The 20,845-nt window shown below is 20.9% G+C and overlaps 1 protein-coding gene across 2 annotated transcripts; it reads left to right on the forward strand.

Annotated features, from left to right (window-relative positions):
* The first annotated feature begins 258 nt into the window (after nt 1-258).
* On the forward strand, nt 259-20,182 carry LOC122511870 (fatty acid hydroxylase domain-containing protein 2). Of its 2 annotated transcripts, none has more exons than XM_043627406.1 (6): nt 259-953; nt 15,203-15,335; nt 15,732-15,835; nt 16,119-16,446; nt 17,143-17,415; nt 19,321-20,182. In XM_043627406.1, exons 1-6 carry the CDS (start codon nt 929-931, stop codon nt 19,478-19,480), a joined length of 1,023 nt encoding a protein of 340 aa, XP_043483341.1. In that variant the 5' UTR covers nt 259-928; the 3' UTR covers nt 19,481-20,182. The 2 variants fall into 2 exon arrangements, with proteins under 2 accessions (XP_043483341.1, XP_043483340.1); XM_043627405.1 differs by lacking the exon at nt 259-953 and adding an exon at nt 6,688-6,838.
* Nucleotides 20,183-20,845: the final 663 nt, after the last annotated feature.

Consider the following 20,845-nt stretch of genomic DNA (forward strand, 5'->3'; position numbering starts at 1 on the left):
TGGTGGAATTTCAAATTTTTCTTTACTTTTTAGAAGAGAAAAAAAGAGTATTTACTTTTTCGAAAGTAGTTTTTTACTTTGTAAAACTCCAATTTTCTATTTTGCACTTTTGTGCGTAAAATCCAAATTATACGAAATCGAACTTTTGGGAAAGCTAACCTAACCTTAAATTCTGTGCTTTTTTGCACTTCCGCCTGTCATTTCGAAAATCTCGAAAATGGAAAAAATCGAGAAAAAAAAGAGATACCAGAGAGCCAGAGAAAAAAGGCGGAAATTCGCATTAAAGGGGAAAATCGGAAAATTAGTGAAAAGTGTGGTGAATAAAGTAAAAATAAAAGCGAAAAATTGTATTGATTGCATTTGACGTTTTTGGGTATTTTGAGGTTATGTCGAACCGGTCAAATCAAAACAAAGGAACAAAAGCAACAAAACATTCGGAAAATATCGAAAATATATTCAAAATATAGCAAAAGGAGCAAAAGTATAAAGTAAGCAAATGCGAAGCAAACAGGAAAAATAACTTGATGGCAAAAAAGAAAAGACGTAAAAATTCCGAAAACTAAGAAAATATTTAAAGAACCTCCCGAAGGATAAAAAAAACCAATTACTTGTATTTAAAAATGATAAATATTGCGCGCATGCGAAGGGATTTATCATTCCCTACCAATATGATTGGAAAAATTTATCATCTATCTATATAGACGAATTTTGCACTATATAGAGTAAACGACAGGAATTAGCAACGGCGCATTTGCCCGCCAGTGTTGAGCGTCTGCGTCTATCGAACGTTGTTATTTTCTGCAAAAGGTAAATGTCAACGGTTGACAAGAACAATTCACCAGGAAATTTGCAATATACAAGTGACACATAAAGGATTATAATAAACGAAAAAATTTAAGAAAATCCTCTCGTCTTTCCCCCAGTCGAGATGGAGGAACAAACACAATGGAAAGGTAAGAAAAATAATTATTTTTAAAGATTGTTAAACTATGAAAATTCCTTTTCTTTTTGTTTCCCTCCCTCGATCAATGTCTATCAACAATGCGTTCGTAAACCCTGACCTTTCCAGTGAAATGAATTTTTATTTCTAATATTAACTGATTTTTTTTTGTTTATTCACCTAAAAATCAATTTTAATATTCTCGAGTTCACGTCACATGGAAAAGTACTTCTTTTTGTAGAAAAATGAATTAAATCTATGGAATATTAAAATTTCAGAAGAGAATATTAAATTTAGTTTGAGAAATGAAAAAAATTGTTGAATTTGCTGATCGTAATGTTGATTCTTTTGTGAAGATATAAAAAATGATTCATTACCTTCCATTACATTAGATTTGTTGACATTGTTAAGACATTTTTTTTTCCTATATTTTTTTTTCTATGAACGCTTCAAGTATTTGCGTTTTAAATTATTACCTAATTTTATTCATTTGTTTTTCCGTATTAGGAAAAGTGAATGGAAAAATTTCATTGTATCTATAATTTTTTGCTGGTTTCTTTTATTTTATTTTTCTACCTATTATTGAAATAATTTTCTTGCATATAATTTGCATTCTGGATTTCTTTCACGGCCAATTACGATACTAATAATAACAATAAAAGTAATAATAATAGTAATAAATAATAATGTTAATAAATAAAATAATTAAGATACTATTAATAATAATAAAAGTAATAATAATAAAAATAAGAATAATGAAAATAAACAATATTATAAATAAATTATACTATTAAGAAATAAAAATAGAAATAACTAACAATAGGAATAAATAATAATGTTAATAAATAATAATAGAATTAAATAATAATATTAATGAATAATAATATTAAATAATAATTTATAATTATAATAAACAATAATTATTATTAATATTAATAATGATAATAGTGTTTAGAGGCCTTAATAATAATAAAGAATATTAAAAAATAAATAAGGCCTTAATAATAATAATAATTATTATTATTATTTTTACTATAATAATAAATTTTATTATTAATCACGTTAATAAATAATTAGTTATTAATAATTATTTATCGAGTTAATAAATAATTAGTTATCAATAATTATTAATAAATGTGATTAATAATTTCAGTTAATGTTTTTTAAACGCCATTTAAAACCTTCGAATAATATTGTTTGTTTATTTTTTTCACTAATTCATTATAATATTGTTTTTTTTTTTTTTTTTAACACTTCGTGGAAAAGGAAAAAGAGAATTTAAACAATTTTTCCCTCCTTTATTATAAACAATAACAATTTTTCTATTTGAATATTTTTTTCACGCATTTTATGCGCATATCGACTTTTGTTTCCTTTTTTCCGAGAAAATTCCTTTTTACTGTAAAATTTTTCGCCATTATCATTATTAAAAAAAAAGAGAAGAAATTTCCAATTTTTTGCAACAACGGGAAAATTCTATTTTTTATCGACTTTGTTTGTTTTTTTTTCCTTTTTTTTGGTAAATATATAGCTGTAGGTTTGTTGATTTACACTTGTAGATAAATAATTCCTGACCTGGTAACAATTAGAAATACGTATAGTTTTTTTTTGTATCATTATTGATAGTTTTTTTTCAACAAGACATGATAAGAAATATTTATTTTGTCGAATTTTTTTCTATAATTATTACTGTTTGAGAATTATTAATTATCTTTACTATTTATTAGAAATGTTTATCATTGTTAAATTGCGCACATATGAGTAATAATTGCATAAAACAAAACACTTTTGTATTTTATTACTGTATTTAGGTGAATATTTTTTTCACGCTTCAGAAAAATTCTGATATTATCTATTACGAACAAATCTAAAGCGAAAATTAAATTTTATTATTTTATTTATTTATTGCACTTTTGAAATTATTTGTAATTTAATTTATTGTTACTCTTTTTTACTATATTATTATTTTATTAGTGTTTTTTTTATTATTTTTAACTATTTTATTATTTTCTATTAATAATCAAAAGCAATTTTTAATTTTAGTTGTATTTTCGTTTCTGTATTTTTTTTTTTTATTTTAATTTATTTATTTTTCAATATTATTTATTATTGTTTTATTATTATAAATGCTTATTAAGTTCATGCCTTTCGGGCTTTGAACGAGAATTTATTTATTAATATTTAATTCAATTTTATTTATTTGCTAACATAACATTTTCAAATTATTCATTTATGATTATTTTATTGTTACATTCTCTTTTTTGCTACTTTATTATCTTAATGATTGCTGTTTTATTTTATCACTATTTTAAATTATTGCTTTTTTTTACTTTATAATTTATTTCACTATTATTTTATTATTTATATTAAATTCATTGTTTATTATTATTTATTATTGAAGTAGAATTTTTTCTTCTCGCCCCTAATAAATATTTTTGTTAATATTTAATTCCCATATTCCTAACGGAAAAAAATCCTCAAAACGACGGGAATCGAACGCTCGACCCTAACATTCGCAATCCAACAACCTAACCACCTGACCACGCTCGCATTGTTATTTTTTTTTGATTATATTAATTTGAAACAAAAATTATTCAAGTAAATTTTTGATAATAGACAATTAATCGACTAATTGAATCAGATAATTTTTTTTCCTCAGTCATAATATTACTTATTAATAATAAAATATTAAAATAATAAAAAAAATAAATAAAAATAATAATAAAAAATTAAAAATAGCAGAAAAATGTATACTTAAAATATAAATAAGAAAATGGTATTTCACTTCTGAATTGAATTTATTTTTCCAAGAAAAATATTTCATCGCTGTCGCTAAAAAGTATATTGTAGAAAAATATTGATATACAGAGGCAAAATTCAAATGCACAAAAGTGAGAGAGAGAGAGAGAGAGAGAGAGAGAGAGAGAGAGAGAGAGAAAAAAAATATACAATATTTTATGAGAATGACTAGCAGGAATCTTGGGGAAATTAAAAGAGGGATTTAAAAAAAGAAGTTGCGGAATTTAAAGTTCCACTGGTTTTTCATATATTATATATGTATATATGTGAAAATCTCCCCCCTCCCCTCCCTTCATACAGCAAGTCAAGGTAATGTAAGCTTGAAATTGAAAAATACAGTAGCGAAAAAGTGGTAAATGAAAATAGATTACAAAGAAATGTTTCGTATATATGCCGGCGAAAAAACTGCAAAAAAAAAAAATAAATAAATAAAAAGAATATAAATCTTTCTTTTCGCATTTTTCGTTGTTCTGCAGACGTCATATCAAGTATTTACGATATTTTGTTTATGAAATATTTATATTTAGAGAAAAAAAATTTTGATTTTGAAATTTATTGATGAATGTTTGAAAAGATTTATTTGAAAAAAATTACTATAGGAAAAAATATTTTTAAAAAATAATTTAAATAAATTTAAATACTTAAAAAAATTGAAAATAAATTTAAATACTTAAAATAATAATTGTAAATAATAATAATAATTAATGTAGAAATATATTTTTATATTAATTTGTTTTCTAATTCACAAAAAAATATTTATTGACTGTAAAATAGAATATTTAAACTGAATGTTAATTAAATAAATATTTAAATAGAGTGGAATTTTATGATAAAAAAAATATTTCCAAATTGAGTATTTATTAAATAAATATTTTCAAACTGAATATTTATTAAATTTTACTTCTTATTAATTAAATATATTTTCATGGTGAATATTTTTATTAAATAAATATTTTCAAGTTGAATATTTACATTAAAAAAAATATATTTATAAATGAGTATTTTCAGAATAAATATTTATATAGTAAATAAATATTTTCAAATTGAATATTTAAATTTTAAAAAATATTTTTATACTAAATATTTATTGAATAAATATTTCGAAACCTATTATTTATTTTTCTTTATTTTCTATTTTTTATTTATTTTCATATTATTTATTTGAACAAGTTTATTTATTTAATTATTTCTAGACGGTTGTGTTGTAAATAAATAAAATATTTATTAAAAAATATATTTATTTATTTATAAAAACGGTTTATTGCAAATAAATAAAATATTGTTTACTCTAAAAAAATATAAATATTTATTTATTTCTAAACAGTTTATTTGTAAATAAATAAAATATTGTTTATTAAAAAAAAAATATTTATTTATAGAATAATGAAGTAAATTTGTTTGTACTGAAATAAAAGGAATAAAAAATGTAAATATTTAAGTAGAAAAAAAAGTGGAACAACATGAAGTGCGTTTATGAAGTGCACTGGAAATTGGTATTTAAGAAAATTGACCGATTACATTACTGACATCAGCGAAAACATATATATATTTATTGTTTGAGTTTGTGTCTTCAATGCTTCAGAATCTTTTCATAGTTCAATTATTGAAGTAAATAATTTAAGTAATTATACAATAACAATGAAATAAAAAAAATAATTAAATAATTAAAAACAATTTAACACTTTTTTAATTTAGTCTCCGAGACTTTATGATTTATTTCAATAAAATAAACACAAAAACAATTTTAACAATTTTAATATTAAAAAGAAAAAAAATATTTCGTTTAAAAGAATTAAAAAAAAATAAAAAAACAAAATTTTCTTTTCGATATTTTTTTCTATTTTCGTTATTTATTTATTTACGTTGAATATTTTTCACTATTCACATTATTTATTTATTCAATTTTCAATGAATTTAAATAAAAACTAAAATGAATTTTTATTTATAAGTAGGTATTAATTATAAAAAAAATAATAATATTTTAATATTAATTATAATTTTTTGTTTATTTATTAATTAAAAAAAAATTCCATTGTTTTTCAATGTATCCTAGTGTGCAATTTATCTTTATATGAGTAATATAAAAAGTATATAAGGAAAAAAGTGAAAAGGGAAAAAAATTGCAGAAACAAAAAAATACCACTTGAAAATAAATTAAACAGCTTTAGGCGTTTCTTTAAAATATTTACTATAACCTATGTATTTTTTTCTCCCCCTCGTTTTTCGCTATTGTTCATTAATTAATAATCCTCTCGGGTGTATAAAAATATGTCCCCACTTAAAAATAAAAGAGCGCTGCTTTTATTCTCTGGAATTATTCATTTCCTACATTATTGTCATTTTCTATTTTTTTTTTTTTTTAATTTTAATTAATTCTGTGCTCGCAATTATTTACTGTATAAAAAAAATTAGTTTTTTCTGTCTCTAAAATATTAACAAAAATATTAATAATTTAATCTTGTAAATATTAATTTTATTGTTAAAAAAATAGTTAATGAAAAAAAAAAAAAACAGCAAAAGGAATGTCTCAAAATTAATAACAAAAATATTAATAATTTAATCGTGTGAATATTAATTTCATTGTTAAAAAAATAGTTTATGTAAAAAAAACAAAAACAAAAGGAATGTCTTTTGAGACATTCCTTGAGTACTCCATTCTTTTTGTTTTTTTTTTTCATAAACTATTTTTTTTTAATCAATAACAAAAATAATAATTTTATCTTGTGAATATTAATTTTGTTTGTTAAAACAAATAGTTAATATAAATAAAAAAAAAAAAAAAAAAATGTTATTGTTGGCGTAAGAGTGCAACTATTCTCTAATCCAGATATGTACCGACATATATAACAATATAGTGCATAAAGTTCGGATGCACTTTCTCGTTTATTATATGTTTGCTAAAGTTTAAAGCCACGAGATGGAGCGCGGGAATCGCGAATATCCGAACGAAGAGTTCCAAGTTTAATACACGCACAAGGCGAGTATAAACTAACTCTCCGCTGCTTTGGTGCGGCTCAAAAAACCAGTTTGTCGAGATGTATCGCAGGAGAAACAGAAAAAGTTCCTTGCGAACGAATCAAACTAATTTAAACGAAAAATGTGAGTTTCTTTTTTTTTATCAAAAAAGGAAAAAAAAAGAAAATGGAACAAAATTTGTTTATTTTAAATTGTAACAAACAAAAAAAAAAAAAATCAATTGCAGTGAGAAAAGAAAAATATTTTCCGCGTTTCCGGTTTTTGAATTTTCAATTCATGCGCGATGATGGTGTCTTTGTACTTATATATAATATAATAAAATAAATAATATAAAAAATATTTATTATATTATTGTTATTATTATTATTATTATTATTATTATTATTGTTTATTTATACTGCTATTTTAATTATTGCAAAATTGCAACAAGAACAACAATAATATAAATATTAAAAAACAATAATAATAATAATAATAATAATAATAATAATTATATTATATATAAATAAATATAATATGTAAATAATATATAAATGAAAATATAATATAATCGCAATTATTCAATTAATATTATAAAAAAGTGCAAATTTGTTTGCCCGAAAAGAGTGATAAGTGCTTTGTGTTGACTAATTTGTTTGCAAAAAATGAAATGAGTGAAAATAAGTAAATTTATTAATTAAAAAAATTAATGACAAATTTTTTTATTTATTTCCATATTGTTTTTATTATTTTCATTATTACTAAAATAATAATAATAATAATAATAATAATAACAATAATAATTATTATTATTTTTTACATTTATTATTATTTTCTATATTTATTTATATTTATAATTTTTTTTTATTGTTTCTACTGTTATAATTATTGCAAAAGTTTTTTCTTCCTTTAAACAAGCAATTATACTACTAATTAGTTATAAATTTTAATTTTTAACAAAAAAATTTTTGCAATAAAAACATTAATATTTCAAATTACTAGTATACTTGAAATTATTTATAAAAAAATAATTAATACTATAATTATAAATTCTTCTATTAGTTGAATTAATAGAATAATTTTATTTCATTAATTCAATGAATTTTAAAATACTGCGGTAGTACCTGAGTCAAAACTAATTTAAAATTTTAATGTTTTCATTGCTAAAATTTTTTTTGTTAAAAATTAAAATTTATAACTAATTTGTAATATAATTGCTTGTTTAAAGGAAGAAAAAAATTTAGCAATAATTAAAATAGCAGTAACAATAAAAAATAACAAAAATAATGAAAATAAAAAAAAAATAATAATAATAGTAATAATAATAATAATAATAATAATAATAAACAATAAACAATAAAAATAGCAATAATTAGTAATAAAAAAAACAATAATGTTATAATAATGAATAAAAAACAGTGAAAACAATACGATAGTGATAATAATTTATTAATATTAATGAAATTTAAAAAAAAGTTGAGAAAAGTTGATTTAAAAAATTATTCACGTAATCAATGTTTAACAACTGTAGTGTTAAGTGACAAAATTAGAATACTTAAAAGATAACTTTCGAAATAAATTTGCAATATTTCAGATATATAGTGTGAAAGAAGATTTTTTTTATCAATGAATGTCTTTAAAAAGAATCATTTCAATTACGCATAATATACATATATAGAGGTCGAAATATTCGTTGATAAGTTAAAGAAGAAATTTAATAATCAAACGATAACAAAAGAAGTTTTTTGTAAATTAAAAATTAAAATGAAGTTTAAAAATAAGAAGGAATATTTTTTCCAGAATAAGTAAAAACTATTACTATTATTACATATTATTATTATTATTATTATTATTTTTTTAAATTATTATTTAATTATTTATTTATTTCAATATGAAAAAATATTTAATATTTTAATACTATATTTTAATATTTCAATATTGAGATATTTCTAAAATAAATTATTGTTATTAATTATCATATTATTTATTTATTTTTTTTATACAAACGGGTTGAAAAAAGAAAAGCATTATTATTAATAATGTAACAATAAATATTTCATTGATTTATTGTTGTTTGTGTAATAATAAAATATATAAAATTATTTATAAATAAAATAAAATAAAAATAAATTTATAAATAATTAAACATTTTTTCGTGCATTTGGTCCTTTTTTATATACTTTATAAGATGTTGGGAAAAAAAAATTTGTTGAATTTGCAAAGTGTGCTAAAAAACTTTTTCCTGTGGTTCTTTAATAATTAAAAGAGAGTGTTATGGGTTTTTTTTCCACAGCATCAAAAAAAAGTAAAGAAACTTTGTTGTTTCTTCGACTTTATTTTGTATAAAAGCGTCGTCGCAAACGCTAAGCTACATCAAAATTCAAACCACTTTTTCTTAAAGTTTATAATCCTCCTGAAATATTTAATTCAATCTTTCTCAAATCAAACACTATTTTATATTGATCACAACAATTTTCCTATTTTCTTCTTCTTGAAAATTCGTTGAGTTATTTTTTTTTTTTTAAATTCTCTATACATTTGGTTAATAAATGGGAAATTTGGTGAAATTTAGTAAAATTTTCATTAAATTTTTTTTTTTCGTTTGGAACAATTTTTTTCGAATTGTTTATGAAAAATAAGTAAACACGTATATTTTTATTTTCTAATTAGATGAAAATTGTGGTAGTTGTGATTTTTTTAAGTTCAATTATTCTTCAAAGGCCTCGGCTTTTTAAAGACGTTTTTCTCTAATAATTTTTTATAAAAAAATGAATTTTATGAAATTTGTTTTTTCTCCACGTTTTTAGATATTCTAAATAAAAAATTACTTATCTACGAGGAAATTATATAAGGAAAAATTGCGACTTTTCTCAAAGCCGGACAAATCGAATCGATTTAAAATAATCACAACTCCCACAATTTTTTTTCAATAGCAAAATAGAAAAATACGTGTTTTCTTATTTTTCATAAACAATTCGAAAAAAATTGTTCCAAACAAAAAGAATTTTTAAATTTCATGAATTTTTCAATTTTACCTGGAATGCCCCATAGACTCTATGGAGCATTCCAGGTAAAATTGAAAAATTCATGAAATTTAAAAATTTTTATATCGATTTTTCGGGAATAACAAAAAATAGCAATTAACAAATGGTAAATAAATATTGATAGGCGAATAGTATAAAATATTTTTTTACCGATTCGAAAATTTTTCTTCATTGAAATAACTATAATAATAATAATAATTTTACATTATTTTTTTGTTTAATATTCTTTCTCTTTGTGATAAATTAATAAAATTGGTTTCGTTTTTTCTTTTTTCGAAACAATTGTTAATTGCCTCGTTGAAAAGTAAATGGAGCAAATAATTAATTACGATAATTATCTCATTTGCATAATACAAATGAAACGCGGGAATTATTCACCTTATTAGTATATAATGTACAAAATACAAAGATTTTAGGTTTTTAAGCGATTGATGACAAAGGGTTTTTTGTCCCCCTTTTTTTTTAATATAAAACGAGGAAAATTGATTTACTGTGAATTCGAGGACGATTGAAAATTTCCGCTTGTTTTCGTCAAATGACATTTACGATTTGAATATATATATATATATGTATATATATTTATACAGCTATATATTTATGTGTAGGGAACTCATGTCGAAGGGTCGTTGATCGAACGACAACGTCGCGTCGTTTATCGTCAATTCCATCAGGAAATCGGAAATAATGCCTTTCACTAAAAAATATTTATTTTGCAAAATAAAAAAAAAATGAAAAAAATAAGAAAATAAAATAAATATTTACGTATTACTTCAGAATTTTTGCATTAAACTCTTTTTTCGTTTGCATGAGAAAGAGAATTTCTATTTTTGTTCAACTTTTCAAAAAGGCCAGCTTTTACATTTTTTATAAACCTCTTTATTCATGTAAATAAATAAAATTTCAATAAAAGTAGCCGAGCACTATTATTGTTTTTTTAAATTTATCAATATAGTACATTTGTACAAAAGGGAATTTATTTTTGTATGCCCGTTTACTACGTAAATAAATAAATAATTTCAAACAAATAATTTTAAAACAGTAATAATAAAAATAGTATCAAAATATTTAATAAACTAAATAAATAAATAAATTTTATAATGAGGTATTTTTAATTATCTACTTAATTACTACTTGTAATTATAAACTATTATTAATTCAAATATTAACTAATAAAAATAACAAAATATTCTTCAAAATTATATTATTGTAGTATTTTTTTTTTTGAATTATTATAAAAAATGTTTAAATTTAAAATTAGACGGCGCAGTAGAGAGGTGATAGCGTCACCGGCGCGCGCAGTTTTTATATAATCTCCCCCCTCCCCAATAATGACGCTTCTCTCTCGTCTTACTAACTCGAATACAATAAAACTTTGCATTTTAATTAAAAACTAAATATTTAAAGTAAAAAAAGAATTAATTAAACTAACGAAATATTAAATCATTTCAATATTATTTGTGTTTTAAATAAAAATAATAATAAAAAAAATATAATAATTAAAATAGTAAAAAAATAGAAAAAATAATAATAAAAGAAGTACCAAAAATAATATTTAACAGTACGACAATTATAAAATTAATAAAATCAATTTTTGCAATTAACAATTAATCTCAAAGATTCATTTTTTTCTAATTGAAAGAAGAAAAAAAATTGAAAAAATAGAAAATTAAAGAGTTTAAATCCCTTTAAGAGTATACAGTTGATTGACTAATTAAGTGCAAAAGCAATTGACAATAATATGCGCAGAGAATTGTTTTTTAAAAAGTTTCTTTTGAAAATTAAAAAAAAAAATTGATAACATTTTTTTTTTTTAATTTATACAAGTAAAATAAATTCCAATTAAAAATCGTATGGCATCAATTGAAAGTACACACGCACATACGTAACGGAAAGTTCAAGTATTACTTTTTAGAAAAAAAATTACCGCTATACTAACGCAGAAAATACACATTATAAAAATGAATTGAACAAATAAGTAATAATAAAATCGGTAAATACAGCAAAGATTTTTTTTCAAATTTTTGCGCAAAAAAAAAAATTTATACTAACTTTTGCAATTATTATTTGTAATTATTATATAATTTTTAGATTTTTACTAATTATTGATTTTTTATTGTTTTTTGTTTTTTGCACAAAAAAAATTTAAATTACTAATTTTTGCAATTATAATTTGTAACTATGATTTTTAATTTTCAAATTATTGATTTTTTTCATTGCTTTTTTTATTTTTTACACGAAAGAATATTTATTTTACTTAACTTTTGCAATTATAATTTTTTTTATTTATTTATTTATTTACAAATCAATCAATTTGTAATTATTATTATTGCTGTTTCTGTATTTTTCGAACAAAAGAAAATTTATTTTATTAATTTATGTTATTATAATTTACAATTATTATTTGTAATTAATATTATAATTTTACTAATTATTGACTTTTTTATTATTTTTTTCACAAAAGAAAGTTTATTCTATTGATTGTTATAATTAAAAATTGCAATGATTATTTTGGTAATTACTATTATAATTATACTATTTGTTAATTTTTTTTATCTTTATTTAATTTTTACATTTATTTTTTTTCAATTTTTTTTTATTTATTTATTTACAAATCAATCAATTTGTAATTAAAAAAATAATTAAAAAAAATTACAAATTGTAATTACTTAAATTATAATAATTAATTTTTTTTTGTGTGAAAATTAAATTAGAAAAATTTTTTTTTTTTTAATTAAATATTTAATTGAATTTTTTCTTTTTTACTATTTTATATATTTTTCTTTGCAAAAAGAAGCGAGAAATTTTTTTCTTTTTGACTATTTTTTAAGATTTCTTTTGCATAAAGGAGCAAAAATTTCTTTTATTTTTATCAAAAAAAATTTTGAATTAACAAAAATTCATTTTGAGTAAAACAAAAAAAGAAATTATGAAAAAACTTGCGAAATGTCAAAGAGATTTTAAAAGAATATTTTTAATAAATCTTTTTAACTTTTTTTTTCTTTGTCAAGAAGGGGAAAAAAAATTCTTCAACTCTCTTTTGTGTACGAAAAATAATTTTTTTTTGTCTGTGTGCTTGGAGATTGAAACCTTGATTTTTTAACGACACCGTTACTTGTTCTACATTCTCTATCAAAATTCACGAACCTTCGTGATTTTTCTATTCCCCCCCCCCTTCCCTTCCTCCTTCACCATTTACTCTCATCATTTCTCTATAATAGCGCAATTTGAATAATTCGATTTCAAATTATTTTTATCGATTGGCTAAATTAAAGCAGAAAAAAAAATTATTACAAGAAAAGACTAATTGATATTGAATTAATTATTTTCAAAATATAATTTGTTTCTATTTTCGAAATTTGTTATTTTTGTATAGTAAAAAATAAAGAAGAAGAAATTAACTCTTCTCTACTTAATTAATTAATTAAATATTAATTTTTTTTTTTAAATTTTGAAAATGGAAATTTATTATGGCATTTACAAAAATACTGAAAATAAAAAAATTTTTACTTTTAAAAATATAAATATTGTTTAGTAAAAATAAAAAAATATTTACTTTAAAAATTATAAATATTGTTTATTAAAAATAAAAAATTTATTTACTTTTAAAAATATAAATATTTATTCAAAATAATATATATTTTATTTTGCAAGAACAATAAAAAAAATGTGAATAGATTTTTTTCCATAACATAAAAAAAAACTGAGAGAAATGAAGAAAGTAATTTTCGAGTGACAGTTAAGTTTTCTATTAAAGAGGGGTTTATTAACTGTTTAATATCTTTGCGCTTTTATAAAAGGGGTCATTAAAAAAAAAAAAAGGGTAATTGTGTTATTTCAAACTATATCGCGTTTCCCTCCTTGGAAATTTTCTATAAAGCTTTAAAGTGGACCTTCGCCTACTTTTTCGATCAATTTGCACAATTTTCATCTCATAAATAATTAACATTTTATTTCCTGTTCTAAGCCGCATAAAAATGTGTTTATTCATTTTCTAAATGATTTTTTTTTTGACCGAGAAATCAATTAAATTCAAATATGTTAAAATATTGTTCATCAATAAAGTCGAGGCCGAAAATTAATTCGTTATATTTTAGTCACGAAGATATTTTCTATTTTAAAGGTATCGATGTTACTAAAGTGAATAGAAACGAGAGAAAAAGTTTTTTTTTTTTTTTGCTAGAAATTGAAAAAAAAATTCTTAAATTTACGAAAAAGGATTTTTTTTTCAATTTTTTGAATGAAAATAAAATTAGTAATGAAATTCTTTTATTTAATTACTTTGCATTCATTTTATTTTATATTTACTTATTTTCTATTTATTTATTTTCTATTTGTTTATTTTGTATTTGTTTATTTTTTATTTAATTATTTTTAATTTGCATTTTATTTATTTTTAATTACATTTTATTTATTTTCTCTTAATTTATTTTTATTTAAATTTTATTTGTTTACGTTTTCTTGATTTTTTTTCTTTTTTAATTTTCTTTATTTATTTATTTCTTTTTCTTTTTTTCTCCGTATTTATTTTGTTTTTATATTTTAAAAATCATTTCCTGGCGGTTGGGATCGAACCACAGGCCCTAAAGTTTCACTCACTTCACCCCGCCTTAACGACAACGGCCATCGGATATTATAATTTTACTTATTTATTTTTCCCTACTTATTTGTTAAACCTACTTTATTTTTATACTTATTTCTTTATTTTTTACAATAATATTATATTTATTTTTCTAACAAATAAGTAATTGAAAGAATTTTTTTTTCAAATTGAATCCAAAAAAACGTTTCGAGAATTGAAAAAATGTTTTCGTAAAAAATTAAAATTAGTTTTAAATAGAATTTATTTTGTCAATATTTTTTTGCTGCAATGCTATTTTTGTATTAAATTTAATTAAAATGATTAAAAATATATGAAAAGAAAAACCAGAGCACTTAGTCATACCGCATCACTTTGTCCGGTAATTCATAAGCGAATATTGGACATGGGCTAAAAATAAAATCTCATTATTGGCCACGAACCTCGATCACACATTTCTGTGATAATTGCGTTAATTGCCCACTACGTTCATTGTTAATTATACAAAAACTTCTTTTTGCCACCGATAATCAATTTTTAGTCAAAAATGACCTAAATTCAATATTTTTTTTTCAAATTTTTATTTCTTATGGAAAAAAAAATTTTTCCTTGAAATTTAATTTTTTTACAAATTTATTTTCTATATATTGTAAAAAATAATTGTCAAATAAATTTTTAATTTTTTTTCCTTATAGTAAAAATTGTCAAATTTTCTTTATGCTTTTTTTTATTTTTTTGTTTTTTATTTAAAGCAAAAAAATTGTGCAAAAAAGAAAATTTTTAAATTAGTTTAAATTTGAAATTAATATTTTAATTTTAAATTAATTTTAATTATTGTCAATTTAATAAAAAGAAACAATTTTTTACCTGGTTCTTAATTTTTTTCAGCTGCCCCATCGCCGACCAACGATGCCAGTAAAAATCAAACGCCACCCACGTTGCTCTCGAGTTTGAGAAGTGTTTTGTTCGTCATTGGAACTGTGGTCATAGCAATTGCCGCTGTTTGTAATTCTCTCACCTGGTAATAACAAAAAGGAAAATTTAATTAATTAATAATTATAATCTGAATTTATTAAAAATTTTTTCTTTGTATTTATTTACTTATTTTTTGTTTTTGTAATTTAATAATTGAAATTATTTTTTTCCTTATTTAATTTTTTAAAATAATTAACATTGATACTTAATTAATTATGTAACTAATTAAGTGATTTTTTTAAAATTTTGAATCTAAAATTATTCAAAAACAATTGAAGTTTATATTTGAAAATAAAAAATTATCAAATGTTCATAATAAAAATAAATTGAAAACTGCGTTTTGCTATAGTTTATTTAATAAAAAACGTGCATAAATTAATTAAAATAATTAGAGAATAGTGACCAAAATTTGTTTTTCTTGATTCGAAATATTTTTTTTCAGGCATTTGCAGAGGTTTTGGGGTGCGTCTGGTGATTTTTGGCAAGCGCGATGGGACAGAATTTTAGATTTATTGGGAGACGATCCCGTCACGTTGTGGGTGTTTGGTAAGAATTTAATAATTAATAGTTAATAAATTAATAGTAACTTAAAATATTAAATGAATTAAAATAATAAATAATTAATAAATTAATTAAAACCATTAGTTAAAAAAAGTGGAAATTAACATTTAGTCAATAAAATTAATAATTATTAATTAATAAATATTATTCGTTAACAAAATAATTTTTTTTTTATTTTTGAGGATCAATGAGTCGAATATTATTTAATAATAATAATAATAATAATAATAATAATAATAATAATAATAATAATTTTTTTCCACTTCAGGTTCAATGGGACTGACATTTATTGTTTATTGGGTGTTTGGTGGAATTTACACAATTCTCGACATGACGAATAAACCGGCGGCATTACGTCGTTATAAAATTCAACCGGGCACAAATGAGCCAGTCGATTCAAAGGAGCTGTGCAAAGTAATAGCCCAAGTGCTATTTAATCAGCTAATCGTGAGTTTACCGCTATCGTATGTCAGTTATCACTTGATGGAGTGGCGGGGTTATCCATCCGTTCGTGAACTTCCCACTTTTCATTGGGTTTTAGCCGAACTCGCTATTCACATTCTTTTCGAAGAAATTGGTTTCTATTACTCTCACAGGTAAAATGTTATTTTTTTTACTATTTGTTCATTCATTTCTTTTTTTTTCGTATTTATTTATTTTTTAATAATTAATCATCAATTTCATTCATTTCAATAAACAAAAAAATAATAAATTTGAAATTTATTTATTTTAATTTCATTTAATAAAATTAGTCAAATAAATTAAACTTGTTGAATTTGTCTAGAAAAAATTAATCCAATTAATTAAATTTGCGACATTAGTCAATTTAGTCAAATTAAATTTGTCGAATTAAAAAAATTAGTGAAATTAATTAAATTCACCAAATTTATCAAGTCGATCAACTTTAATTAAATTAATTTCTTGAAATTAAATTTTTCAATGAATATTAAAAAATGTCAAATTATTCAAATTAAATTTGTCGAATTAGTGAAATTAGTCAATTTAAATTTGTCGAAGTAATAAAATTAGTCAAATTAATTAAATTAGTCGAATTAATTAAATTCACCAAATTTATCAAGTCGATCAAGTTTAATTAAATTAATTTCTTGAAATTAAATTTTTCAATGAATATTAAAAATTTTAGTTGAGTTTGAAAACAAAATTTAACGAGTGACCAACAGTATTAAAAGGAATTTAATTAAATAACCATTTAATTGATTTAATTAAAGGACCATTTAATTGAATTAATTAAATTAACGAAGTAATTGTCTTTTTTTTGTTTAAATTTGCAGATTGTTGCACAGTCGTTATCTGTACAAATACATTCATAAGCAGCATCATCAATGGACCGCGCCAGTGGCTGTGACTGCGATCTACTGCCATCCACTCGAGCACATTGGCTCAAATTTATTTCCACCGTTTTTGGGTGTCCTCATATGCGGCTCTCACGTTGCAACTGCCTGGCTATGGTTTTCACTCGCCATTCTGTCAACGCTCAACGCTCATTCGGGATATCATCTGCCATTCTTCCCGTCGCCCGAGGCACATGACTTTCATCACTTGAAGTAAGTGCGCTTCAAGCGACGAGACTGTCTCTCTCTCTCACACACACAAATTTTTATTTTCTCCTTCCCTCTCACATATTCATATTATTTTATTTTCCCTTTCTTATAAATTCAGAGAAGAAGGAAATATTTTTCCTCCTCCCACCATTTTCTTCTTCTTCTTTTTTTTCGATCCAATATTTCGCGCTATTTCACAATGAAATTTTTTCCATGAATAATAAAATTTTTAGAGTGAAATATTTTTTTTTAATTAATCAGGGTTGCCAGAAAAATTTAATTTTTCTCCTGACTTCCAAGACACAATTTTGATTTTTTTCCAGGTCCTAAAAAATATTCTGATTCACTCTAAAAATTATTAAATATTCAAAAAAAAAAAAAAATGTTCTATTGCATTTATTTACGAATTTCTTTAAATGGAGAATTATTCGAAAACAACAATAACTTCTTTTTTAAATAAATGTTTAATCATTATTATTTTTCCACAAGAATTTAGATTTTCAAAAATTTTTAATTTAACAACTTATAATAATTAAAGATAACCGAGTGATAAAATCATTATTTTATTTATAATTAAATAATTGAATGTTTTTTTAAAATTGAATTCTCATAAAGAATTTTGTCAACAAATTTTTAAATAATTGAATTTTTTTAATGAATTTTATTAAAAAAAAATTTTTAAATAATTCAATAAAAATTTTATAAAAAATAATTGAAATTATGCGATGATTTTTATTATTTATGAAAATAATTGAATTATTCCGAAGAAATTTACAAAAAAAAATTTGTAAATAATTGAATTTCTGTGAAATTTTTATTATTTATGATTGAAAATAATTGAATTCTTTTGGAAAAATTTTATTAAAATAGTAGATATTGAAGATCATTGAACTGAGGAAAATTTTTGAAAATCATTAAAACTTTGCCAAGAATTTAATTCAAATTTTTGAAAATAATTGAATTATTTAGAATTCAAATCAAGAGTTTAATGAATATTTTTACAATAATTAAATTACTGCAAAGAATTTTATCATTTTTAAGATAACTTATTGAAAGATGATTTATGATTTAAGATGATTAATTGAAATCTTGACGATAATTTAAAAAGCAATTTTTAAAAATAATTGCATTTCTCCGAAAAATTTTATTATTTTTTAATAATAATTGAATTTTTGTTATTTATAAAAATAATTGAATTTTACAAAGAATTTTCTTAAAATTCTTTAATTCAAAATTCAATTATTTCTAAAAATTCAAGCTATGACGCATTTAATATTCAATATTATAATCTAAAATTTTAACTGAAAATTCATTTTTAAATCAATTTTTACTAGAAAATTTTACGAGATTTCAATTATTTAAATACAAAAACTAATAATTTATTGAATAATTGAATGTTTCTTAAAATTTAATTCTCATAATGAATTTTATCAACTAATTTTTAAATAATTGAATTCTTTTGACGAATTTTAATAAAAATTTTAAGAATATTTAGTATTTGTGGAATTTGATTAAAATTGTATTAAAAATAATTGAAAATCTGCGACGAGTTAATTCATTATTTATGAAAATAATTTAATTTCTGTGAAGAATTTTATTTGTGAAAATAATTGATTTCCTGAGAAGAATTTTATTTTTTATAAAGATTGAAATTTTGACGAGAATTTTTTTCAAATTTGTTAACATTATAATTGAATTTCTACAATAATTTGTAACTTCTCCAAAATTCAATTTTTTTTAGTGTTTTTAACTAAAATTCTTCTATAAATCTGTCTTTTCTAAATAAATAAATACAATTTTAAATTATTTATAATTTTACTTTTCAAATTTGATTGAATAGTTAATTAAAAAATTGGAAATGAATTTTTAATTATTGAAAAAAATCAGTGAATTAAAATTTTTTTTCAGATTCAATCAATGCTTTGGTGTACTGGGAGTTCTTGATCGTCTTCACGGAACAGACACGCAATTCCGGAATTCACGAGCTTGTGCGCGACACATTACAATGCTCAGTTTCGTTCCACCGCGAGAGGCATTTCCCGATGAAGTGAAATACAAATCGAAATAAAGCGCAAAAGAAAAATAATATTTCAATTTTTTTTTACATTTTTAAACAATTTTTTTGAGAAGAAAATTTTTTTAATAGAACTTTCTCTGTTCTATTTTCTTTTCCTAATTTCATAAACAAAAAAAAACAAACAAACAAACAAAAATACGGCTATAAATATTTCATCGAATCGTTCTTTAAAATTAGTTTCAAAATATCTTATAAAATAAGAGTAAAAAAAAGAGACGCAAAACAAAAATGTTTCTTTCCTTTTTGCGAATATAAAAAGAAGTAAATAACTTTTAGGTACGTTAAAATTAATTGTTTACAATTTTGTAAGCAAAAATTGTACAAATTTGTAAGCAATTTATAAAAGACGTACAAAAAAAAAATTAAAATAATCGCGCACTTTAGGTGCAAAAGCAAAAAAAAAATGGTGTAAAAAAATATAATGCAAGATCTTTATACGTACTTTGCACGACTGTGGAGCACATGTGATACGTTATGAATTTTTCGCAAAAAATGCGTTTAGCTTTCGGTATTTTTTTTCTATTCTTTTAAATCGCAAGCTTACGCATTATTTTTGTTAATTTTTCTTTATTGCACAAGTCATCTTTCGATATTTGGTGGAAAGATGAGGAAAAATATTTTAATAATAGTGATTTTTCCAAGTTTGATGCAGATAGTTTGAAAAATTTCATAGTTTTGCTTTAAAAGCAAAAAGAAATTGAAAAAAAAGAATATTTTTAATTTTTAAGAACATATTTTTAGTTATTAAGATTATTTTTCATTTTTAAAAATATAATTTTAAAAAATTCTATAATTTAAAAAAAATTATTATTTTTTAAAATATAATTACAAAAAATTATTATTTTTAAATAATTAAATATAGAATAGTCATAAATAAATATTGTCATTAAATGATTATAATTTTTAAAGTTACAAATTTTTGAAAAACATTTATTTTTATAATTTTATACTCTTTTTTTTTGTGTGCATAGAAACAATTATTACAAAAATGTTTTTTCTTGAACTGAAAAATATTTCTTTTCTGTCAAATCATTCTAATTAAAAAGAAAATTTGTTTTTAAAAAAGTTTTAATTTCTATATACGTAAATAAATAAAAAAATTTTTCATGATAAAAAAAGTTCTAATTGAAAAAAATCTATTTTTTAAAATTTTCGTTTCAGAAAAAACTAAATGAAATGAAATGAAAAATTTAAATAACGAAAAAGAATCTGTTTCAAGCTTGAAAAACTCGAAAAAAAATACAGCGCAAATTTAGTTTATTTTTTTTATTAAAAAATAAGAAAAACGATTTTTATAAACCAATCAACGACTGTTTTTTAAAGAATTTTTTTTTCTTTGCTATCTCGAGAAAATAG

The sequence above is a fragment of the Leptopilina heterotoma genome, unplaced genomic scaffold (assembly GCF_015476425.1).
Source record: "Leptopilina heterotoma isolate Lh14 unplaced genomic scaffold, ASM1547642v1 Lhet_90, whole genome shotgun sequence".
Lineage (NCBI taxonomy): Eukaryota > Metazoa > Arthropoda > Insecta > Hymenoptera > Figitidae > Leptopilina > Leptopilina heterotoma.

What these genes read in the sequence shown, in the direction of transcription:
- LOC122511870 (XM_043627405.1), top strand. Translation starts at nt 6,775, where the DNA reads ATGTATCGCAGGAGAAACAGAAAAAGTTCCTTGCGAACGAATCAAACT. An exon ending in GTTTGTAATTCTCTCACCTG is followed by an intron (nt 15,336 to 15,731) that starts GTAATAACAAAA and finishes ATTTTTTTTCAG; the next exon opens with GCATTTGCAGAGGTTTTGGG. An exon ending in GGTTTCTATTACTCTCACAG is followed by an intron (nt 16,447 to 17,142) that starts GTAAAATGTTAT and finishes TTAAATTTGCAG; the next exon opens with ATTGTTGCACAGTCGTTATC.